Source organism: Malus domestica, chromosome 17, assembly GCF_042453785.1.
Source record: "Malus domestica chromosome 17, GDT2T_hap1".
Taxonomy (NCBI): Eukaryota; Viridiplantae; Streptophyta; class Magnoliopsida; order Rosales; family Rosaceae; genus Malus; species Malus domestica.
Genome location: NC_091677.1, coordinates 9,466,922 through 9,492,291, shown reverse-complemented (window position 1 = coordinate 9,492,291; position 25,370 = coordinate 9,466,922). Strand labels below are relative to the sequence as shown.

Genomic DNA, 25,370 nt, shown 5'->3' with positions numbered 1-25,370 from the left:
GTACGTAAGTATTGCGAAATTTAAACTAACCAAAATTAGCCCAACTTAGTTCCAAATTTTATGCTCGCAAGCGTACGAATCGTTTGATAATATAGAAAGCAAGCATTTAATATCATCCCTCCGAAAATGATTTAATTCTTATCAACTAACTTAAATCCAATTACAATGAAGTAAAATTAGCAAATATTGATGAAAGATGGATTTGAGAATTGAAACTAATAGTAAAAACAAATGAAAACAAGAAAGTTTGATTACAATGCAAAAAGAGGCAGCCAAGTACACAAATTGTAATTCAATCGAGTAAAACGCTAGAGCATCCGACTCACCATAACCAATCCAACTTATTTTCTGCAGTGAACTATTAACAAGTACTCAACCTCATTGATAGTCAAATCTCCCTAACACATGTAATATCTACAGCATCTAGACTATTACGTATATCCCAATTTGCAACCATCCATGGCATCTAGAATAGTTAAACATCATGAAACTCATTACGATCAATAGAAATTTATATAAAGACTACACAAATCCTAGAGTATGGCATCAAATACTAGGTAATTCATAGTATATATTTGCAAGAAGCTATCACTCAAGTTGAAAATATGGCATCTGCACAACTTGCATCAAATTTACCAAGTAAAAGTCAAGATGGTAGCTAATCACCAAGATTAAAACCAAGCATATAAACACAGCAAACGATACTCAATGAAACTGAAAACTTGAAATAATTCACTTGAGAATATAAGCATTCATAGTCCTGGCTACATCATAGCCCTAGCTAAGGAAAATTAGTACCAAAACATAATAAAAAATATTATTGAATTCATAATAAAAATGAGAAAAAAATTGAGTTTAGAAAAAACGCTGAAAAATCCTTGTGCGCCGTTGCTGTTGTTGTCTTTCGTATGTCCCTTCCGTCTGATCCGTCATTCCTCTCCTTCTTTTCCCCTTTTACGTTTCCGTAACCGATGAAAGCTTAACCCCAATTGATTGCTTACAGTAAAAGAGAGGAAACGGTAGAAGTTTTCAATTATGTGTTGGCCACTCTTTGGTACATTAAAGCACCCAAATGAATTCTGAATCTATTAGCATCAAACATGTGCCTTTGATCTCCCTGCTGTTGTTTACCCCTTGATTTCAATAACTCAGTAAATCCATTTAAAACATCAACGGCCAAATCTCTCTTTAATGCCTTCACGCCAAAACCCATAATATAAGAGAACACACCACAAGAAAATCAAACATATTAGGAGCAAGAAAATATGGGAACAACATTCCTCTGCTTTCCTTTTCCGTTCTCCCCCAATTGTGCAACTCAAATTTCACCTTCCAAGTTGTCTTTGCCACTTTTCGAAAATTGCCTAGACTCCAAAAGTTAAGATAATCAACCCAATGCTCCAAATTCATCTTTTTGCAGAGATCCACCGATTGAAAATTTAGTGTGTGTGAAGTACTATCTCTGGTGGTGTGTAGAATTGAACACTATCATTTTCTTTTCTTTTTCTTGAAATGGAATTGGTTGGCTACCCATGTAGAATGCGAGAGGTGAACGCAGCCTTCCCTTTCTTTTGGAACAAAAAACAATAAAAACTCTTTTCCATGCAATTGGTAAGAAGCCACGCACAAGTGAATGGTCTAGTTGACAAGTCAACGCTCCTTTTAGACTTGTAAAGCAATATGATCCCTACAGAAAAATTCAACCAAATAAGCTATTGTCTAATTTATAAAGGAAAGATTTGCATAAGATTTGGATGAGCCAAAAATGTAATTAAAATTTTCCCAACTCGTGAATATCACTTAAGACCAATTTTGACTTTAAAAAATAAAATATGACATACACACTTCAACTCAATCCACTTACTAAACAAAACCAAATTCCAGCTACTTTACTTGAATTGAACTTAAAAGGATTGAATTCATATTTTTCTCAAAACCATGTAATTTCATTCATTTAGAACAAACATGACACAAGAAAATGTAGCTTTCAAAATAAAATAAGTAGTAAAATATGCGCTCATCAAATACCCCCAAACTTACATCTTGCTTGTCCTCGAGCAAACAAAAGAAATTCATGAAAAAGTAATAGCATGGAAAGCGTTAGTTTCCCTCTACGTGAGCCTCATCGAATTTTTTTTTTCTTTTCAAGATACATCATAATCAAATCCATAGTAAGCACAAAGCAAGTGAATCAACCACATTCCAATTCTTAGCAAAAACCTTTCAATCATCCTTGAAGTGTAGTGTGTGCTATAACCATGCCAATGCAATTCTAAGCTTCTTAAAATCATCATATGCAAACAAGTAACATCCTCACCGGGCATACATTCATTCACTCATATTTCTGGGTACTGTGTTTCACTCAAGTGATCTTAATCAAACATGCCACCAAATGCTTGTTTGTCAACCTACCTCGCTATTAATATCATGTAATTACTTGAATCTATAGGACTTTAGTTGGGTTGTAATGGGGCTATGGGTGATAGGCTAATGAAAGAAAGGATATGGAAACCAAAATTTTTGAGAAAGTACACATTAGTAGTTTTCCAACACCAATATCACACCCACTCAAATTGAAAGCAAACAACATAACCCGTAGCACTTGCTGCTCCCCTACTCAACTTCAAATGAAAATTTATATTTTGCATCCAAAGATTAGTCCTCTAAAACATACAACTGCATTCTCAAGCTTTACTTTTGATAACATTGACACTTAAGATTAGAAGTAAGCTTGTGCAAAACACATTTTCAACATCTCATCACTCTTTTTTTTCTTGTTGTTTTCTTTTTAATTTTTTTTTAATGTTGAAACTCATACCACCACAACTAATGATAGTACCCTGCAGATTTTTAACCATTTCCCTCTTCTTTTTTTAATCATGCTCAAATCTGCAAAGCTACATCACCCCTCAAATTCACATTTCATTGTAATACACACGCTCCATCCACTTTTTCTATATAAACAAAACCCCAAAAGCACAACCTTTGTAATACTTTCTCAAAACAATAAGGGATCGATTTCTGTGTATGGGCTCAACTCCAATATCGAAGCATGGTAAAGAGATGTGCCTAGCAAAGAAATGGCTTAGTTAAAGGCTCAACGGGCTACTAAAGATAAAGATAGCATATAAGGTAGGCATGAAAGGCTCAAACGATCCAAAAATAGCCTATATCACTTCCAAGTTATTGCATGAATTGATGAATGATTCGAGAGGTATAAAGCAAGTTCTAGAGATACATGTAAGAATGAGATCATACGCACGAGAATAAATGTGATTGATGCATGATAGTTCAACCATAGAATAGGCTCAAAAGCTCACAAGGATTACATTAAGTCACTATATTCACATATGAAGTGTTAAACCATGCTTTAGTATTACATCAACAAGGCTATGTGCATTCAGTTTTCCAAGGATGATCGAACATGTACAAAGCAAAGCTAACAAAAGAATAAAGAGATTCACTTAAAACATGCTTACGACTTTCACAATAACCATGGTTCAAACTCAATTCAATTTCATCATTGGGTCGGGAAACTAACAAAAATCTCACTGAAAACAAGAAATAAAAACAATATATATATTTATTTTTTTTGAAACTGAATGCTTCTGATTTGTTTTAGTTTTTTTTTTTTTCAACCAAAATACTAACTAAAAGTAAATAATTAAAAAGGGATGATCCAGGCAGTTAAAAACAACATGCTTATTTCAAATGAAACACTCACATTAAACAAATTTCTGATACCAGGACTTAAAAATCTCACTCCTACCCCCAAACTTGGATGAGACATTGTCCTCAATGTCTAGAAATAAGGTACTTAAAAAGAAGAAAGGGAAGATGAATGAGTAATATCACTTGGACAGAGAAACTCCCCTGGTTTATGCTTCACATGGCAGCCATGGTGTTCAATGCAGTAGCCACCCCCAAACTTAAACATTCATGGTTTCAATCATTATGATGTGGCAGCTAGACGTCCCTACACCAACAGAAATCTATCAGCAAGTAGCCGAACAAAGAAGGCAGAAAACAAACATCAAAACTGAATTAAATAAAACAAATAAAAATGATGATAAAAGCATGGGTTGCCTCCTATAGAGCGCTAAATTTATAGTCTTCAGCCGAACTATATGATGTTTATGCTGGATCTCGAAGCGAGGTCACCGTCTTCATGGTATCAAAATTTGTTTCCACATAAGGCTTCAATCTTTGACCATTAACCTTGAATATGCTTCTCAACTCCAAATTCTGAATTTCCACCGTGCCATATGGATAAATTTGCACTACCACGAAATGACCATACCACCGAGAACGAAGCTTTCCAAGAAACAACTTTAATATGGAATTGTACAGCAACATCTTCTGTCCGACATAAAATTATTTCCGCAGAATGTTCTGATCATGCCACTTCTTAGTTCTTTCTTTATAGATCTTGGCATTTTCATATGCATCGTTTTGGAATTCTTCCATCTCGTTAAGTTGTAACAATCTTTTCTTCCCAGTTGCTTCCATGTCAAAATTCAATGTCTTGATTGCCCAGAAAGCCTTGTGTTCCAGCTCAACCAGCAAGTGACATGCTTTACCAAAAACAAGTCGATATGAGACATGCCAATTGGAGTTTTGAAAGCAGTGTGATATGCCCATAAATCATCGTCTAACTTCTTCGACCAATCTTTTCTCGAAGCACTCACAGTCTTCTCCATAATCTGCTTGATTTCCCGATTTGAAATTTCCACTTGTCCGCTTGTTTGAGGGTGATAAGGTGTAGCAACCTTATGTGTGATTCCATACTTTGCCAAGAGAGCTTCAAATTGCTTATTACAAAAGTGAGTTCCTCTGCCACTAATAATAGCACGAGGGGTCCCAAAGCGGGTGAATATATTTGCCTTCAAAAATTGGAGAACAACTCGAGCATCATTTGTAGGAACGGTAACAGCTTCCACCCATTTCGACACATAATCAACTGCTACCAATATATACTTGTTCAAGAAAGAAGAAGGAAATGGCCCCATAAAATCAATTCCCCACACATCGAAGAGTTCAACTTCTAGAATATTATTAAGAGGCATCTGATTTCTACGAGAAATATTTTCGGTCCTTTGACAGCGATCACAAGAGGCAACAAAAACATGTGAATCCTTGAATAAAGAGGGCCAAAAAAACCCAAATTGGAGAACCCTTGCTGCTGATTTTTAGGCACTGAAATGTCCCCCACACGCAAGGGAGTGGCAATGATTGAGAATGCTGATTTGCTCATCTTTGGGTACACATCTATGAATCACTTGATTTGGACAATGTTTATACAAGTACGGATCATCCCAAAAATAGTGCTTGACCATGGAGAGAAATTTCTTCTTTTGTTGAAAACTAAAATCTTTTGGAATCACACCACTAGCCAAATAATTTACGAAATCAGCAAACCATGGGACTTCTCCATGTTGGGCAACAAACAAGTGTTCATCTGGAAAAGCTTCATTAAGTGGTACAGTTGATTCTACCTCACCATCTTGAATAAGCCTTGACAGGTGGTCTGCCACCACATTTTCGGACCCCTTTTGGTCTTTAATCTCGAGATCAAACTCTTGAAGAAGAAAAACCCATCTCATTAGCCTTGGTTTTACAACCTTTTTAGACATCAAGTACCTCAAGGCTGCATGATCTGTGTATACAATAACCTTCGAACAAATAAGATAGGATCGAAAGTTGTCAAGTGCAAATACTACAGCAAGCATCTCCTTTTCTGTGGTGGAATAATTGAGCTATGCATTGTTTAAAATGCGGCTTGCGTAGTAAAGAACATGCGGAAGTTTGTCCTTTCGCTGCCCCAAAACAGCTCCTAAGGCATAATCGCTTGCATCACACATCAGTTCAAATGGAAGGCTCCAATCAGGTGCTGTCAGAATAGGGGCTGAAGTAGGTAGAGTCTTCAAGGTATTAAAAGTTGACAAGGATTCAGAATCAAACTCAAACACAACATCTTTCTGAAGAAGATCACTAAGAGGCTTGGTTATTTTTGAGAAATCCTTGATAAATCTTCGATAGAAGCCCACATGACCAAGGAAACTTCGAACTCCTTTCACAACAGATACTGAAATTCATTCCTAAAAGAGTTGGGATTCTATTGTGCAACCGGTGATTTAACACATCTCTCTCTCTCTCTCATGCGATGTGAGAGATAAGAGAAACCACGTGACTAGGAGAGAGAGTGTGTGTGTGTGTGTGTGATAAATAACCGACTACATCGAAAGAGGTTCTAAGACTCCTACGGTTTTGGAAACTAATTAACTTAGTATTATTTGTTTGAAGCTAAGGATCTGCTCAAAGAAAAGGCACACCACATCTGATGGCACAGAACAGAACATGGGTTGGAGCTGGCTAGAACGGTGGATGGCAACCCGCCCTGCTGAAATCTCCCCCGCAGAAAGTCATATAAGCAACCACGTTGAACCAATTCACAGCAGCCAACGATTTGTCATCGGAAAGAGATTCTTCGACGTTGCAGGTGAAGAAAAAGAGAGCTGCGGATCTAATGAAGTCGGTGTCCTATTTGATAACTTTCCGGTACCAGCAGAAGAGAAGGATGGCTCAAGTCCAACTAAGACCAGATTCAAGGCTACGAGAAACCTATCAAGGCGAAAATCGATGCCAAGCTACGAGTGTGGGTAAGAGTATCCCAAGGTAAGGATCTGTCCCATTTAAGCTATGATCCGAACTGAGCTTGTCAAAAGAGGATCGATATTTGAAGAACAAAATTACTAAGTTCCGGCGTTCAATTCAATGACTGGCTTCAACATTGATACAGGTAAGCAAGAAGGATTGTTCGAGGGAACCCAAAAGAGATGAAGAGCGCAACGAAAAGCAAACGGGGAGAAGGAAGTGCAGAAATATTTCGTTCTAATGAACACAGATTTCCCTGTAGAATCTCTGTCAAGTAAATAATCTGATATCTTATATATAATCTGATGCTTGATACCTGAGTGAGTTTAAACATGCAACTCGAAGAACCTCATCTTCTCCGAAGAAACCAACGAATGTAAACACACGACTAATTAGGCAAAACGTTGTCAACGACGCTGTTACAAACGAAACACAGAACAAGGTAAACAGAGTAAAAGGGAAGTACCTCCGTGATGAAACTAGTTATTCGAAAAAGAAGACAAACATATCAAATGTATTAGTAATAACAGATGTTACATGGAACTTGACCAATTCCCCATCTGGAAATACAGCACCATACAGAGCCAACTGCCAATCCAAGTTTGACTTATACTAATGACAAGTAACTGCCAATCGGTAACGGTAAAAACATAACATCAAAATAGAGTTTTAACCTGAAAGCCTATATCTTGTCGATATCTTCATCCTCAAACTCAATATAGTCGTCAACACCACCTTCGGTTTCTTCATCATCAATACCCCCAGCAATACCCTCGTTGAGACGTGTATTCTCTGGAAGCTCTCCATATGCCTTCAGGAGCCTAGCCTCATCAGGCATGTACTTGAGGATCACATCAGCTTTGTCGTCCTGATAGTCACGAAGGCCGACAAGAATGATATCACCAGCTGCAATCCAAACCTTCTTGTGCATCTTACCACGGATGTGACAAAGTCGCTTGGTCCCATCAATGCACATGGCTTCACACCGACCGTTACCAAGCATTCGGAGCACTTGGGCATACTCCTGTCCATCTTCCTTAAACACAAGCTCACGCTTTTCGTCATCAGCTTCATTCTTACCTCTCTTCCTGTTCTTTCCTCCCTTACCCTTGTTCTTCGGCATGATTACAAGTTCTGTTTCTGCAACCAAAGTACAATCAGGTACTCAAACATGAATATCAACCACTTCCATAACTTGATAAATTATTCAACAAACACCAAAACTGGATCACAACCCTCGAAGTTCACGAAAACATATTTTCATCCGACAAAAACGTACAATAAAGCATATAAACTCAAATTACCAATGAAAAAAAAGAAAGTAAAACACTTTCGTTACTGTTCACTTTTAACGAAATACCATATTTTTATTTTTAACTGGCCCTATAACAAAGCTTTAACAAAGGCTTTTCGTTAAAAGATAAGTTTTTTTTTTTTTTTTTTTAGTTTTCCTAAAAAAAAAAAACCCTAAAAATATAGGTTATCAAAATATTTTTTTTTCAATGAATTAGAAATTAAATTCCAACAAAAAAACAGATTCTGGGTCCGTTCAGCTTTAACTCAAACAACAGTTAATTTCGATTTCGAAGAAAAAAAGATTCAAAATTTTATCATTCAAACATAAATTTAACTTCAAGAAATAAAATTCATCAAAATTAGGGGAAAAACAATCATACCAATAAAATTAACAAAAAATTCCAATAAAAAAGAAACCTCAGGAAGAACAAATTCTCTGAAATTCAAAAAACCCATATGTAATTAGATGAGATCTCCCAAAAAAATTCAACGCACAGCCCGCTATAGCGATTTACAGGAAAACTACGAAACCCTAGAATCGATAACAATTTCAGAAGACGAAAAAGATAGGGATGAGAATACCTCTGGTTTGCGAAAAGGCGAAACTTGAAGGAGGATTCGACGGAGGAGCACAATCTGAAAAAAACGAGCTTCTGGAAATCGAATCGAAAGCCCTAGCACGCAGCTCGTATTTGTACCCCGAAAGGTCAAGCGGGTTCAAGTTGGGCCGGGTCGATGTAAAATTAATTTGACCCAAGCTTAGAGGAATAGGGAGGGCGATGCCTATAGGATTTTTACAAAATTTCTACTTTTAATTCTCACAATCACACTCAACGTATGATACCAACTGGTTGTGAAAATAAGGATTTGTGTGCGTAGAATAAAGTTGATAAAACACAATATTTACGAGGTTTGACGAGTGTGCCTACGTTTTTAGGGCAGCAATAGTACTTTTTTTCTTTCTTTTTCTCTTTTCCTTCCTCTTTTTTTTTCTTTTCTTTCGTATGTTTCTCATCTCCCTTCTTTCCTTTATTTTTCAATTTTTATAGGCAAAAGTCAAGATCTAACAAATCCATCATATGAGTTATTTTAATATATTAATGGAAACAAAAGTTATCAAGTGAATAATAAATTTTAATCATCTTTCAAAGTCTTCATTCACACTGCTTTTTTAGTGGGTATTCACAGTGCTTTAATCATACAGGTATATGTGGGCTTAAGGGTTTCGATTTAGGCCCGGAAAAAACCCTAGTCTCCAATTGCTTGAACTTCAAGGTAGGTTTCCTACTACTTTATTTACAAACCTCCTTTCTTCTCTTGACATTCACAAAATCCAGCAAAGCAAAAAGTGTAAGGCGACATCCGAAAGAACCCACACAGAAGATCAGAAAGCAAGACGACATGAAGGAAAATAAAGATGACCCAAACATGAAGGATGCCGAACTGATGCTGCGACGTCATGTACCAGACTGTTATCAACCGAATCCTCCCACTCCTTCCCACTACACCCGCGGCCCAGATGAGCATTCTTTCCAAGCAATGGGAAGGCCTTAGGTCTTCAGTTTTTGTACTAGATTTTAATGAGGGCAACGTTCATCATAACTTTGATGATCAACGTCCAAGAAACTTCATCAAAGATTGGGACAGGTATTTAGATCAATTCCGTGAGAATGACAAGCAGCTCTTATACAAATTCAAGCTTCACATGAGGTACTTCGATGGAGACGCAACTATTGTATGTAAGTGGTTAAACTTTGCAATCGAGGGAGGTGTCAACGAGTTGGATATCAGCCTTCCAAAGGAAAACTGGGAGGACAAGGTAGAATGCAAACCAAACACGAAGTATTTCTGCCACATACCAGATAAGTTCTTCCATCGAGTACTTGGCATTAACGTCATGTAACTTGCGGGACTTTCTGTTTCAAGTTCCAGTCTCAAATCCTTGAAAATTATACCATGCACTTGTGAGGAGATTGAAGTTGCTGCTAAGAATCTGGAATCGTTTAAATTTGTTTCAAGTACTTCGGATCAAAGGTGCACAGCGAAGCATGTCACTCTCAGAGCGGCTAAGCACCTGAGAAACTTTGTAATATGGGCAGGCCAAGATAATGTGGAGGCCACAATCATTATTCCAAATATTTCTTTATCATTCAGTGGTTTTTTAAGGCTAGCGCTTGGGCTGCAAAGTTATGGGAGGCTAGCATCACACTACCAGACATTGAATTACCCACCTTTGACTGCTCATTGGGCCACCTTTCTTCTCTACGAGATTATCTTGAAAGTTTTGACTGCTCCAGAAAAATTACACTGAAAGTTCATGATGCTACGGTATATAAATATAACATGTATCTATAGATGCATGCTTGATGGGTTTGATCACTTTCGAATTTTTGATTTGCTACCATATTCCAAGTTCTGCAATGAATCATTCCGTTCTCAAATTTTTGTTTGTGTGCACGGTTTAGGATCTCTTCTTTCCAAAGAAATTTAGAATGACCTGCTCTCCACCATTGCCGAATCTCAAGCATCTGAAGGTCATCACCTGGATATCTCCAACAAAAGGAGAACTTCCCGAGTTGAGGAACTCCGTGCACTGGATGGCTCCTTCGGCAGGGTTAGAATTACCCGTAGTAGTATGTCACGGCAATGAGATAACACAGTATGAGTTGAGCCAACGTCATACTACAAAACTTTTTTCCTTGAGTGCAGAGATTGTCTATGAACAAAGTTTTAGCCTATGAATTTTATGTCTTTTACTTGTTATTTTTTGTCATATAGATACTTTCGATCAGTTTATTAGTTTATGTATATGTTACATTAACCTGCTCTCTTTTGACTTAATGACTAGTTGCTTTGGATGACACTTCCTGAAGATATTCGACCGTCATAATACTTTGACGACATTCTTGTGTAGAGAATAATTATTTGGGGATGCGATTCACTGTTAATTCCGCAAGAACAACGAGCAGATCTTGCGCACAAATTCATTCTTCGCGTGAGGTACTTTGATGGAGACGCAACTATGGTAGATAAGTGGTTGAATTTTGCAACTGGAGGAGGCGTCAAACAGTTGGATATCAGCCTTCCAAAGATTAATAGCGCCGTCCTGACCTAGCGCAAGCAAGGCGACCGCTTAGGGCCCTAAAGTAAATTTTAAAGAACGGAATAAATGGCTACCTCTCCTTGTTCTTGCATACTGTTGGTGCTGCAAAATCACTTGTTAAAATTTGGAGTATGTGAGAATAATACAAAGCAAAGATTTTAATACAAAACCCTTCCGTCTTTGAAAAGTGTGTCCTTCAAAACTGTGGAGTTCGATGACTTTGAATGCTTCTTCATTTTTAATTTCAAGTGCCATTCCCTCGAGTATATGTCAATAACTTCATTCTTTTTTTTTTGTCATGACATTTTTTATAAAAAAGTTATCAATATTATCGTTAAATGGAAGCATTGGTTTAATAAAAACTCTTAAAAATTGATCACATAGTCGTTCCCTTTTCAAACCAGAATTTCTGTATTTCATTTCTTAATACCCTTCCATGTCCCTAGAAACTGAGTTGGATCACTCGACTTTCTTTCTTCGCCTTTACTTGGTCATGTCCTTCCATCGAGATTTTGCCATTAACAAAATGCTGTGAATTTTTGCAACACTACGCCCAAGTTTTATGCATGTTTGATGTTCCAATCTCAAATTCTCTGGAGATTACACTTGTACACTATCGGAGTTTATTTCGAGTTGACGCTGTGAATCTTGAACCTTTTACGTTAGTTTCAAGTCCGATCAGAGCTATGAGCTCTCGGCCATGAGCTGATCTGCGCCGGACCTTGAGCTCCCGGCCATGAGCTCAAGCCCGATCATAGATTCGGGGGACTGACTGAGGCTTCTGTTTTAACTCCGACAAATGTGGCATATAGTACTCGGATGTTTCTAAAACACATTGATGCAGTAAATTGAACAAATGCCATCACAATTACAAGACTATTCAACTTTATTTTATACATGTATGACAACCACAAATTGCACTCCCTGTAATTCTCCTTAAGCAGAGAACAAAAAGTCAGAAGTTACAGCAAGAATCAATATGAAATATGAATTGCGAAGGCGGCCCTTCATGAAATAAATCACTTAGGATGAAAACAAACAAAAAAATCATATACCCGAGCCCATTTTGTCCCGGGTCAAAGAAATCCCAACTGGATATGACCGGTGTATTCTTGTTTTTATTGCTGGAACTTTTTCTCCAGGGAAGATGTTGGGATCATTCTTTTTTGTCATTGATTTCTCCGTTGTGCTCTGTTCTTCATTGTCAGCAAAGAATTGAAGGCCCTAAAGTATTTTTCGAAGTTTGGACATGTTACAACCAAATATTAAAAAAGCGTAATGTGGAAAACATAAGAAAATGAGGGTCAATCTACCTTGGGTGATTTATCCTCTATTGCCATTGGTGAATGCTTTCCTAGCTTAGCTGAGACATTCTGCAGATATACAACTACTAAGATAACTTAGTAACTGATCGAGGAGGACGATGGGTCCTTGACAATGTTGACGTGCAGTAAGCACATTTCATCGATTAACTAGATATATCCCCTAGCTCATTTAGTAATCAGTTTTCTAAAGAACAAAAAGAAAATATCCTGACCTGTAAGGGTTTAGTATCCAGCTGACCTTTGACGCCATCTGCTACTTGGCATAGATACAATAGACCTGAGTTGGTTGCATCCTGTATTGAAAACAAAAGGGTCAAATCAATGACTACAGAGACGAAAAGAAAATAGAAAAATGCAGAAGATTTCCAAAGTCGTAGCATAACCAGAAATATAACCTGTTTGCTCTCAATAAGGTCGACCTTCTCTTCCTGTTGAGCCAATTAACAAATACAACATAAGTACTCTGATAAGCTTAAAGCATTTCTGAGCAACATAAAAGAACATATTAAAGAAAATATATCAACTCACCAACCCAGACACCATCTGATGAATCATTTCTACATCAAACCCAATTTGAGAAAGGTTTGTTTTCACCTCATTCACCTGCATTCAAATGAAATGGAAAATGGATACGATCATAGTGAGTACTTATTTACATCGGAGTATGTAAATACATCATTGAAAAGAAAGTACGTAAATATAATGTTTCATACATCATTTGCAATAAGCTGAGTTATTTCCTTCTGCTCCTCCACCTTCCAATCCAAGTTTTCCAGCTTCTTCGACAGATGCCTTTTTGTACACTGCAAAATGACAGTCGAGACATCAGCGTGCTGCAGACCCTTTTGAGGATTACCATCTGGAAAAGCCAACCACACCATGGCCAACACATCTGACTTACCGCCAATGTTTCATGCACATTCTCTAATTGTTTGGACACTGTTGCAACAGCATTTGCCATATTATGCCTTGTTACAAACATTACATCAGAAAATGACCAGCCCTGCACGATATCACAGACATACCCGTAGATCAGCAATGATACAAATCCTTACAAGTGCAGAACTAAATAGAATGTGTTTGTGATTGCCACGACAAATTTTTGGAGAGGTACCTTCCACCACATGTAACAATAGCCCATTGCACCAATTGCAGCAGCTGGAACTAAATATGAAGCATAACTCCCTGCTGTGACATGAAATATGTGAACATCTCTATCGATATAAAGTCCCGATCATTCCCAGGCAGAGAATAAATGTGCAAAGTGGTTTCTGAACAATTCATAGAAACTTTAATCTATGAAAATCACAAAACCGTTATAAAGCCTCTGAAGAACTGTTTATACCACTAGAGGAAGAATTCTCATTGTAGACGGTTACAGGGCCAGATGAGGTTAACTCCCTGATTTCTCGAGCCAATTGTTGAATCTGAAGGTAAAAAACAAATGTAAGTATTAACTTATACAAACCCTGCAAAGAAATTATGTATCTACAAGCATAATATAACCACATTTATGGACTAAACAGTTGAAAAAAGAGGACAAAACCATAAGAGTTCCGGTATTATAGCACTTCACGCTCAACTTCTAGAGTTCAAAAAGAAAGATAAATAAAGTTTCAATATAATTTTTGGTTTAAGACTTTAAGTAGATGACAATATTGATCGAGCCATCACATATTAATACTATTCAAACCGAAATTGATGAAACTTGTAGCATTTGTCACCGTTTGACCATGACAAAACATCAGTATCTGAGATGATGCACGGTATCTCTGGCAAACTTTGAATCTGTTTTAAGTATAAAAACCTAATTGAATTCAAGCTGCAATACCTGAGCTCTGATAATTGCACTATCAAACTTCTCAGGCAAGATATCAGCTTCATTTACACCCTTCAGTATATCCTGAAGCTGTGCAATAAGTTCAGACAATCGCCCGCTCCTCAAAACTATCGAACTGGTCAAGCCTGAATCGCAAAATATTTACTAGTTAGAGGAAAATAGTAATAGATGGAAAGGTACAAAGAACTATATACAAACTGTGTTTTGTAAACCGTTCGTGTTCTATTCTGTTTTTCCGTCCTTTCCTACTAAAAATTCTCATTAAAATAGAAAGGAATTATACTTTTGAAGCACTAGGATCATTACTTATGAAAGTAACAAGAATCCACTTGGTAATCTACACCCCTAGAGAAGCAGACGCGGAGTTAGGCCAGTTGGGCAAGGAGGCGTGCCCGCCCCCTTGCACCAAGTTCGAATCCCAATCCCATTAGATTACAACAGTTTATAGCAAAAATAAACAAACATCTACACGCCCAGAAGAATGAAAAATAGGTTAAACCCTGAATCTGTGTCCAGCAGCCATAGCAGCCAAAAGACAGTCCGCACTACTTACCACTCAGTTCACCAACTAATTGCTATTTGTACCCAAATTTACTTGCTATCTGTGCAATTTCAGTTTCAATAAGGTTATATCCTTCAAAGTTTCAGAATTTTGTTTCTGATCAATCAAATTTCTAGAATTTAGATCAAACTGGAAAGAAAACAAAGTAAAAAGGGCAAAATAGGAACAAAATTCAATAATCCTGACCTGCTCCGACGAGGATGAGAACCTTGGAGCCGGATACCCCCGTCTGCAACGCCATCTTCGGCTGCTTTGGCCTCCTTTTCTTGTTTCTTCTTCTTCCCCCCACACGAGGAAAAGATCCAATTTTTAATTCAACGGCAAGTTAAAAGTTGTGCCAAATGCGTGGTGTCATTCGCAGCAGTGGAGGGGAAATTCCACTTTACTCCCTCTACTTTTTTCCCAACTTACTCCCCTCCTAAGGCTCACACCAAAGCCAACAACGGTTGGCTCAAATTGGTAGGGTTGTCTTGTGTGTAATCTTAGTAACATTTGAGTTCCGCTGTAAGCAGTTTTTATGGGTGAAATCTATAAATTCTTACGTAAATTCATACCGAAGACCAAAGACAGATCCACATAGGAACTTGGAAGGTCCCAGGACCCGTCGACGATCCTAAATCGCTGCTAGAAATTTTCCGGGAACCCCTCGTACTCGAGCATGAGGTATGTGTAGGTTGTAGGTTGTAGGTTGCAGTGGCTGTCTTCTTCTCTGAGAAGATGACCGCGCACGGAGAAGAAAGAAAATAGGGACCCTTCCAGCCTCTCTCCTTCTTGCTTCTGCCATGGTCTCATCCATCGATGCCACCCACTTATCCTCCAACCTTTCTCTATCGTCTGGTGGGGCAGTACATAAGCCCAAATTTCCCCAAATTATTTCAACCACCTTAGTAATTTTTCTTATAGGTGAAATTTCCTACATAAAGTTAGTAAGATGGATATGATCTGTCATGGGTTGGTGAAATTTGGGGTGGAGCTGCCATGGCTTCAGGAGAATGGGGAGGGAGGGACCCTTCGTACTCGAGCATGAGGTATGTGCAGGTTGTAGGTTGCAGGTTGCAGTGGTTGTCTTCTTCTCGGAGAAGATGACCGCGCACGGAGAAGAAAGAAAATAGGGACCCTTCCAGCCTCTCTCCTCCTTGCTTCTGCCATGGTCTCATCCATCGATGCCACCCACTTCTCCTCCAACCTTTCTCTGTCGTCTGGCAGGGCAGTACATAAGCCCAAATTTCCCCAAATTATTTCAACCACCTTAGTAATTTTTCTTATGGGTGAAATTTCCTACATAAGGTTAGTAAGATGGATATGATCTGTCATGGGTTGGTGAAATTTAGGGGTGGAGCTGCCATGGCTTCAGGAGAATGGGAGGGAGGCAGTTGGTGGAGGTATGACATCTGTGTTCTTAGTGAGAGAGAAAATGGATGTTTGGAAACTAGTAAAAGAGTAAAATGGTGTGTTTGGTTAGAAAGATAGTGGAAGTTTGGGGAGAGTTTTATTTGACCGGTGTTTTAAATTTAGTGGTCCATAATAGATAATCAATAACTTAGATACTCCCTAGTAACTTATGAAACCTCGTAATGGACGCTTGAATTATGATTTTATAATTTGTAATTTTGTTTTGCATATGATTTTTGAATGAAATGTATTATATTTAAATTTTCAATATTATTTTTTGTCTATAAATTTTTTGATCTTTATTATTGGGATCCCTCGAATTTAAAATCCTGAATCCACCACTACCAAAGACAACTGATAATTAAATGATACACATAAATCATATCGACCCGAGATGGTGGGTATGCCCTACCGCAGGTTGTGAAACTCTCCCTAAAGTTTTATTCCACCAAAAAGCTCACCCACCAAACAACGCCAAAAACTCTGGGGGTGTTTTGGACATTTCACATACCAAGAGTTTTGTTTAGTTTTTAAATCTTTGCGCTCTTTTCGATGTTTGTCCTTGCGCCGAAGCCAACACCAAGACAAAAAAAAAAAAAAAAAAAAAAGGAATCAGTCCTCTTTGTCTTCTCTTCTCCAGACACTTCAATGGCGCCACCAACTGTTCTCTTCCTCCTCATAGCTTCCTTCTTCCTTTCACCGCCGACCCACCTGCAAGTCCAAGTTGCCGACCAAGCCTTCGCATCCGTTGTCATCTCCCAAAAGTGTCTCGGTTTTCTCAAGGAATTCCCTTTACCAATCATTCACGGCTTCACCCTTCAAAACGCTCGAGTTCAAGAATCATGGTCTGCAGGGACGTAATATATGCGGCATCGCAATCAGTCTTAAATGGCTTCTGCACAACTTTGTCTAAATGCATACATCATTCGTGACCTGGACTTTCCTTACGAGGATTTAAAGCCTCAGCGTTCCTTTTTGAATAGCGCAGTTCAATGTTCGTATGTAAGGATGAGAGGGAAGAAGAAGAACCCTTCCGCTCGTTGAATGTGAGAAATTGTAACATATAACTTGTTCTACGTTTGTAACAATTCCGGTGTACATGGTTTTGTTAGAGAAAACTGCTTGCTAGCTGCTACATGGTTAATGGTCTTCAACCGATTTAATTTCATTCATTGCGGGAAAACAGTTTACGTATACTCATCCATTAATTACTGCATGAAATTAGTTCATACTGAAGTAAATACGAACTGTCTTCAACGAAACCATTCACATGAAGAAGTAAAAAAATTTAATTTCTTTTGTGCTAGAGATTAACTGAAAGTCTAAACTTCGAATAAATGAAGAAGATTGTATGAAACCCTAAACTTCGAAAGTGAAAACAACTAAAAATCATCGGTCCTCCATTTCATTATGTCCAGTGTTCGATTTGTGGTATATATGCAGAAGGTGCTATCCAAAGCAAGGAGTCCCTCAACTCGGAATCTTCTGCCTCAGTTGCCGGAGGCATCTTGGCCGTGACGTTATATTTGAGATTACGCAATCGTGGAGAGCAGGTCTTTCTGAAACTCTCTGGAAAGATGAAGGACTACACCGTTCACACAACACAGAGAATTAAAAAGGAAATTTTTAGTAAGGAATCAACTGCAGAACGTGGAATATTAGATGAATAAATACACAAACTGTAAAGTGACGGATATATATACCTTGGCATCTTGAATATAGAGGGATATGTCTTCGGAGCAATCAAAACTTTCGAGATAATCTCTCAGCGCAGATAAGTGTTCTGATGAGCCTGTAGGAGCCAATTTAATTGAAGAGATCGACTTCACAAAACCATTAAAAAGGAAAAACGTTACTTTTGGATTAATAAAGGCATCCCTCACATAGAATTTGCTTCCACATAATACAAAATTTCTCAGGTTCTTAGCTCCCATGATCGCGAGCTCTTCCAATCTCATTCTCCAGCTTTGATCTGAACCTGAAACAAATTTAAAAGATTCGAGATACATAGCACGAACTACAATCAACCTGGCACCAGCGCATTATATAATTTCCAAGTATTTGAGGCTGGATTCTGGAAAAAGAAAGACCCTGCTCCGCATAACACATGACGTTAATGACAAATGTTCGATGGAAAGGCATAACTTAAACATGTCGATGAGATCAAAGTTTCCCAAATCCACATTTTGAGGGACAATCTTTTCAAGGAAGAACAAGGTACAAGACCAGAGAAGCCTTGTATTCCCACATGCTCCAAATTTAAACTAGTTAGATATTTTGCAGCACTAAAAGTCCGCAGGGATAACTGTTAGTGCGTAGATTGATGAACTGATTAGTGTTGTGCTTTAGCTCATAGGCTGAGCTTGTGTGTTAAAAATGTAATGTGTTGATTAAGTCTCATAGGGCTTGATAATGGACAAGTGTCTTAATCTCAGTGTAGTATGAAATGGATGGCTGAGATTGAATTTAGAGATGTGTCTATCTTTTTCTCACCTCCAACGGTTATATTGTTGGTGTATGAGCTCACATGCTTAGAATGTGTGTCCGAAATATATGGGAGAATAGCAGAGGGATATCCTCTGAGCTTTCTAATCACATTTCTTCTTCTTGCTCAAGTTTTCTGGGTTTCTCTTCCATAAACACTGTTATAATTCTTGTTTAATTCGAATTAACTAACATTGCCTCAGAGCCAGGTTAGGTCTAAATTCTCTGGGCGTCGTCTCTGTGTGTAGGATTGAGCTCGGATTCACAGCAAAAGCTCATTGCGATGATTCGAGCTTGTATCTGCGATCGAGTCTAACATGGCTAGATTTGGAGGAGGAGAACTCAGAGCACCAGTCTTTAATGGTGAGAATTTTGATTTCTGGAAAATCAAAATGAAGACCATTTTCCATTCACATGAGTTGTGGGATCTGGTTGAGAAGGGTTATGATACTCCAACGAAGAAGGAGGATGAGCTTACGGAGGTGGATAAGAAGCGGATACAAAAGAATGTGGTCAAGGATGCTAGAGCACTGGGAATCATCTAAGGTGCTATTTCAGATCAAATTTTCTTGAGGATCGCAACCCAGGAAAGTGCAAAGGCTGCGTGGGATATTCTGAAACAAGAATTTGTTGGTGATAACTGATAAGCAAGTAAGATATGTGAAACTTCAAGGTCTTAGACGAGATTTTGAATATACTTACATGAATGATAATGAATCATTCTCTGTGTATTGCTAAACTATTTGATCTTATTAATCAAATAAGAAGTTATGGTGAAAATCTGAGTAATCAAAGAATTGTCTAGATACTGTTAATTAGCTTGCCTAAATCGTATGATAGTATTGCAGCAGTGATAGAAAATACTAAGGATTTGGAAACCATAGATGCTTAGGATGTGGTTGCCATTTTAAAGGGTTATGAACAAAGACTTGATAGGCATGGTGAGAGTAGCATGGAGAAGGCATTTGCTAGTTTGAACATTGCATCGAAATCACATAGAATTCCTCGTTGAATTCACTTGGTTTACTTCCACAGGGCACGATTGCAACAACCTTGAAGGTGAGCTTGTCGAAGGTGTACGATTAGGTGTTTGAATCAAAGTTGTTCATCTTGATATCTTCAGGGGTCGGTGCCCTTACGCAATCGCCTTCTATGAATCTCTTCCACGTCGTCTCCACCCCGCAACCCAATGGCGTCACCATGCCCAACCTTGCATACCAGAGCGTACCAAGCTAAGATTACAGAGAGAATGAGAGACAGAAAAGGGAGGAGATAGAAAGTACCTGTGACGACGACTCTGCGAGAACGATGAGGTGGAGGGGGTCAAAGAAATAAGAGGACAAGCGACGAGTGAAGAGTTTGTGCCAAGCGGGAAAAGCCATTGTTTTCAGAGCGCCAGCAATGGCCGTGGCTTTTTTTGGGTTCAACTCTTTTAAACGATTGTTTCGTTGAGATATCTTACTAGGCTTGACTTTGGGCCTAGCCATTGGGTGCACCAAAATCAGTAAAGCTACTTACGTTTTTCTAATAATGCTTTGTGTTAATGATACAATAATATATCATATAGTATTGTAGATAAATATTTAGATGTGGCATGTGTTTGTATTATTGACGCTGAATGCTATAATTTTTCTAATGAGGTATTCATCAATTTACCCCCTGAACTTGTAAGGATTGGCCAATTTCGCCCCATCAACTCTCATAATTAGTCAATTTCCTCCCTCAACTTTAATTTTGGCCAATCCCCCCCCCCAACTCTCATAATTAGTCAATTTGCACCCTACTATTAATTTTTTTTAATTTTCCATCTATTTTTCAGTTAAGTTGGTATATGCATGACTGCCTTTAAAGGGCAAAAAAGTCATTTCCCTTACACCTTCTATCTTCTTCCTTTTCTTCAAAATTTATGTTCTTCTTCCTTTTCTCCAAGCTGAGCCCGTGATTGCCGCCAACGCCTCCCTCCTCCGCTGTTTGCGGCCCAGTCAATTTGATATGCTACTTTTGCAGTTTGCAGCTGCCCACACCCCATCGCCTCCTTTCTCGGTCTCGTCTACCTCTAGTAAGGTGTAGGGAAACTACTTAATGGAAAATGACAGTAGGGTGCAAATTGACTTTTTTTGCCTTTCAAAGGTAGTCATGTGGATACTTACTTAACGAAAGAATAGATGGAAAATTAAAAAAATTAACAGTATGGTGCAAATTGACTAATTATGAGAGTTGAGGAGGGTAAATTGACCAAAATTAAAGTTGAGGGGAGGGTGAATTAGCCAATCCTTACAAGTACAAGGGGAAATTGACTAATTACATAATTGAGTTGAAATACCGTTGTCATGACAGTTTATAATAGGTAAACTTCTTTGACAAAAACTTTTAGCTTTTTACACAATCCTCTATATTTTTAATAATTGAATCGGATAAATCAAACGGAATTCGACATCATGTTTAAACAAAGATGTGTGAAAACCAAAAGAGGTTTGTAAAAGTCATATTTTTTCTTAAAGAAATTGTCAGTAACTTTCTCCATTATCCATTTGAGTTGTTCACGTCCAAAAACAAAGACAATGAAAAAACTAGAAGCTGCCATGAGTCATGAATACTAATCCACATGTCGTCACATAATTGGACAAAACTGTAAATGGGCTCCACACAATATGTGGTCCAAAGGAACAGTATGATTGGGTACTAATATGGGTGGGGCCGTGGGGCTTTGCAGAAAATAACCCCCTGTGGATTGAATTATCAAAATAAAAGGAAGTCTGGCTTTTCTGCACAGCCTTCAGCAAGAACAAGGAACAAGCAAGGCATCAATCAAAAAATCACACCAACACCAAAATCTCTCTCATATTTCTCTCTCCATTATAAATAGGGAATGAAATAGTATATACACAATATGGATAAACACGTACTGAAGTGATTTCCCCCCTCTCTCTCCTCCCCACCCTATCTTTCTCTCTCTCTCTCTCTCTCTTCTACTGTATTGTCTCCCACCGCCAGTAAGGACAGCTTTGTCAGTGAGTGACGCCCAAAAGCCAAAGCGCGAATCCGAGAGCTCATAAATCTTCATAAATCTGATAAAAACGACGCTTCCTTGTAACGCCTTCTAATTCTCTCTCTGCCCCTCTCTCTCTCTCTATAAATCTCCCTCTCTTCTTTTCCCACCTTAGTCTTTATCAAAGACACAATCTTTGAGGAACCCACTTCGATTTCTCTGGTTTTTGATCTGGGTTCTGCTTGTTTTGTGATTTGGAATTCGTTCTCTCACCTGGGTCGGTGCATAATCTCGCTGGAATTAGGGTATGAGGAAGAGGGAGAGGGAGAATCCATGTGGGGTTTGTGGGCACTATCACAAATACGAAGAAGGGGAGGTCTGTGGGGTCTGCGGCCATAGAATGCCGGCGGTTTCTGAGAGAACTTCGATCCAAGTTAGTGCTTTTCCGTCTGAGATCTTGCCGGAGTTCCTCTATTTGGGCAGCTACGATAACGCTTCTCGCTCTGAACTTCTCAAGACTCAGGGAATATCTCGTGTCCTAAATGTAAGATTTTGTACTTTTGATTTGTATGCTTTGGTTATAGAATTGTGAATACGATACTGCGTTTCTGGTTCGGTTTTGCTATTTGGAATGGATCAGTTTGGTTTATAGGTTCGATTTCTGTAGCCGAATTTGTTTTCGTATGTTGATTTGTGCAAATTAGTTGTGCTTTTGGAGAACTGTATTTATGATGGATAAGAGATGCCAAAGCTGAAATTTTATCTGCGGTATGAGGAAGTGCTTTTGTTGCATTGTTTATGTAAATAATAGGGAAGTCAATGAGATAGCTGCAAGAGCATCCATTGTTAAACGGAATGGTTGAGATCAAAAGTTAGCTTGTCTCTTAGATTGAAGTAGTTGGCTGTTGAGATAGATAGCGAACATGAAGAAGCGAATAGTAGCATTCAAGGATAAGCTCTGTAGTGGTCACATAGGTGGTTAACTCCTCTGCAATAGAAGATATAATTTCATATGAGAAGTAAGAAAGGTGGATTAAGGCTGTGTCTAGGGTTATGAATAGATATGGACTTGGCTAATGACTTAGGTTTCACTATTTGACCTTGACGATTTATGATCATTGGGTTGGTTTTGATGATCTTTACTACTGAGCTAATATTCGTAGATTACTTGTCGTATTGTTTTGGTTGAAATAGTAATTCAGTCTCCAACATTCGAAGTCTTGACATTCTGGTGTGATGTTTTTCTCCCTCTATATGCAGACGGTTCCTGCTTGTCAAAATCTCTACAAGAACTCTTTCACTTATCACTACCTCCAAGATGACAAGATTTTGCAATTTGAGGATGCAAATCAATTTTTAGGTGTGTACTTTCTCTTTTTGACCATAATGAATTCACATATGTTGTTTATTGTATTCTAGATTTCAGCTCATTATATGGTTTTGATTCTGGGATATTTGGCTCATAATTTTCACTAATACTGATTTGCCTTTTAAACTCAGTCTTCATATATAGCTGTTGTGACCTACTGTTTGCATCATTTGCTTACATGCACACATTTAACATATTGTTCACTGTCGCCTTAAGTTTAGCTGAGTACATTTGCTACTTCAATTGGTTCATAATTTTTCTATGGACTTCCCTCCTGGCATAGTATTTAAGTCAAAGAACGTACGGAGCCACTGAAACTTGGTTACGGGAACATTAAGATATTTGTGTTGGTGGGTTCTTTAATGTGGGATCTTTATATGTTAACGGATTGGATTTTGATGAATAGGATTATTAATAGTTTTTTATTTTTGGTGATTGGATGGTTGATGGTTAAATTTGATATGTTTCCCAGACCTTTTCCTTGGCCCTGTTTTGATCATTATGATAACACGACACAGAATGCTTTCTTGATTCACACTTACCTAACTGCCGCCATGTTTAAGTTCTTGCTTTATTTGACCAAATATCTGAATTCACCTGTCACATTCTGGTACTGTCCACTGGTTCAGATTTGCAACCTCATAGGTTTACATGTCAGCTTCCCCAATTGACAATTAGAATCAAGATATGGACAAAGGGCAATAACGAGACAGGCCTTATTCATACTGGCAGTCTAGCACCTTTCTGATACTTTGTTGGAAGAATATTTCTTTTAATCTTAAATTGATCAATTTTAGATGAGCTACGCGAACCACATTCTACTAGGTTGTTAATATAAAAAATAACTGGTCCATGCTCTGCAGTTACTGAGCTATTGTGCGTTTTGGTTGCAGAACATCACTGAAGTGATTTATAGCATTTAATTACTGTAACCGACCTGAAAATTTTAATACTTATTAGTGAATGGCTTCGCTATTGAATTTCAGAATTGCTGATGCTAGCTTGGATATTCTTAGTATAATTAGCATTTCAAATTTGCATTGTTTGCTTATCGAAGTGAAACTGTGCTTAATCTTGCAGAGCAATGTGAAAGGGACAAAGCTCGCGTTTTAGTACACTGCATGTCAGGGCAAAAAAGGTGAATTACTGAAAATGATGTTTTTTTCGTTTTAGTTAGTGTCTAGCGGAGGACATGACACAGAACCGAGCGCAATGGCATTCTAGGATTCATATAGCGAACCCTCCTTAGTGGGAAAAGGCTTTGTTGTTGTTGTAGTTAGTGTCTAGAGTGTTCCGTAAATAGTGCATCACATAGCACAAGCAATTAATATATTGCTAAACCACCAGCCTATTGGTTTTTATGAAATATTAATCATCAAATTTTTTTGTTTGTTTTTTAGATAATAACTATGTTCATTTTTACAGGTCTCCGGCTATTGTAATTGCTTATTTGATGAAGTCTAGAGGATGGAGACTAGCACTGAGTTACCAGTGGGTGAAAGAACGGAGACCAGCTGTTGAATTAACTGAAGGTATGCAATGAAGGTCTGTTTCTGCATTTCTTAGAAGGAGCAGAATGCAAATGGTGGACTGCCATGTTTGTCAAACCTTCTGAATATTACCTAGCAATGTTCGTGCATGAAAGTAGTGCCCACTTGTTCTGGACAATTATACATCTCTGACTTTCATTTGTGTTTGTGGATGCAGCTTATTACCGGCAACTGCAGGAGTATGAGGAAAAGATCTTTGGATCAACTGATAAGAGCAACCCAACCCCACCAGCCTTCCCACCGGCAGCTGCACCTTTGTTTAGCTTTGGCTTCCCAAGACCCAATAATCCGGTTCCCGTCCCTACATTTAACAATGTTGGTGCTACCTCCGTTTTTGCCCGGCCTCCCTTAGCCATTCCTCCTCAAGACTTTACATTCAGGGCCAGCCAGCCTCAAAATAACATCTCAGCAAGCGCTTGCAGTGCAAACCCGCAGAATTCAAACCCCTGTGATATTCCAATGGATGGTTCTTGAGTTTTCCTGTTTCTTAAACCCCTTTTACGGATCAAACTGTTGGAGCAAAGTATCCCGACTCGGATGAGTTTTATTTATATCTGGATGTAAAGTGGGAGTGACTGCTCATACTTTTTAAGCTTATAAGATTTGACAGGGTGATAAAGGAAGTTGTCATTTTCTTTCTCTGGTTTCATTTCTGTAAGTGGAGTTGTATTTCTTCATTAACGTATGATCCAATACAAAAGTTATCTTTCACTATATGCACTTCTATTTTTGGGTGTGTTATTGCAAACGCAAATGCAGTTCGAACTTGAGACCTCTTCGTGTATATCTAGTAAGATAAGTACCAC

At 38.2% G+C, this 25,370-nt stretch overlaps 3 protein-coding genes and 1 long non-coding RNA gene across 6 annotated transcripts; 2 read left to right on the top strand and 2 right to left on the bottom strand.

Annotated features, from left to right (window-relative positions):
* Positions 1 to 5,893: 5,893 nt before the first annotated feature.
* Positions 5,894 to 6,967, top strand: LOC139193743 (uncharacterized). Its single transcript, XR_011578202.1, has 2 exons — positions 5,894 to 6,675; positions 6,800 to 6,967. It is a non-coding gene; the product is annotated as an uncharacterized lncRNA (long non-coding RNA).
* Positions 6,968 to 7,125: 158 nt separating this feature from the next.
* Positions 7,126 to 8,963, bottom strand: LOC103417179 (eukaryotic translation initiation factor 1A). Its single transcript, XM_008355371.4, has 2 exons — positions 8,533 to 8,963; positions 7,126 to 7,794 (listed from the first exon to the last, which is right to left on the bottom strand). The coding sequence occupies exon 2, from the start codon at positions 7,775 to 7,777 to the stop codon at positions 7,337 to 7,339; it is 441 nt and encodes a 146-aa protein (XP_008353593.1). The 5' UTR covers positions 7,778 to 7,794; positions 8,533 to 8,963; the 3' UTR covers positions 7,126 to 7,336.
* A 2,912-nt stretch (positions 8,964 to 11,875) lies between these two features.
* Positions 11,876 to 15,189, bottom strand: LOC103417180 (uncharacterized). Of its 2 annotated transcripts, none has more exons than XM_008355372.4 (11): positions 14,967 to 15,189; positions 14,210 to 14,343; positions 13,724 to 13,805; positions 13,493 to 13,566; positions 13,280 to 13,381; positions 13,092 to 13,181; positions 12,907 to 12,981; positions 12,774 to 12,806; positions 12,591 to 12,671; positions 12,367 to 12,426; positions 11,876 to 12,277 (listed from the first exon to the last, which is right to left on the bottom strand). In XM_008355372.4, the coding sequence occupies exons 1-11, from the start codon at positions 15,019 to 15,021 to the stop codon at positions 12,101 to 12,103; spliced, it is 963 nt and encodes a 320-aa protein (XP_008353594.1). In that variant the 5' UTR covers positions 15,022 to 15,189; the 3' UTR covers positions 11,876 to 12,100. The 2 variants fall into 2 exon arrangements, with proteins under 2 accessions (XP_008353594.1, XP_008353595.1); XM_008355373.4 differs by having other exon boundaries at positions 13,493 to 13,563.
* A 6,195-nt stretch (positions 15,190 to 21,384) lies between these two features.
* Positions 21,385 to 25,278, top strand: LOC103404970 (protein-tyrosine-phosphatase IBR5-like). 2 transcript variants are annotated; one of them, XM_008343931.4, is made up of 5 exons: positions 21,385 to 22,189; positions 22,906 to 23,005; positions 24,095 to 24,152; positions 24,440 to 24,546; positions 24,722 to 25,278. In XM_008343931.4, the coding sequence occupies exons 1-5, from the start codon at positions 21,953 to 21,955 to the stop codon at positions 25,036 to 25,038; spliced, it is 819 nt and encodes a 272-aa protein (XP_008342153.3). In that variant the 5' UTR covers positions 21,385 to 21,952; the 3' UTR covers positions 25,039 to 25,278. The 2 variants fall into 2 exon arrangements, with proteins under 2 accessions (XP_008342153.3, XP_008342154.1); XM_008343932.4 differs by having other exon boundaries at positions 21,447 to 22,189; positions 24,440 to 24,559.
* Positions 25,279 to 25,370: the final 92 nt, after the last annotated feature.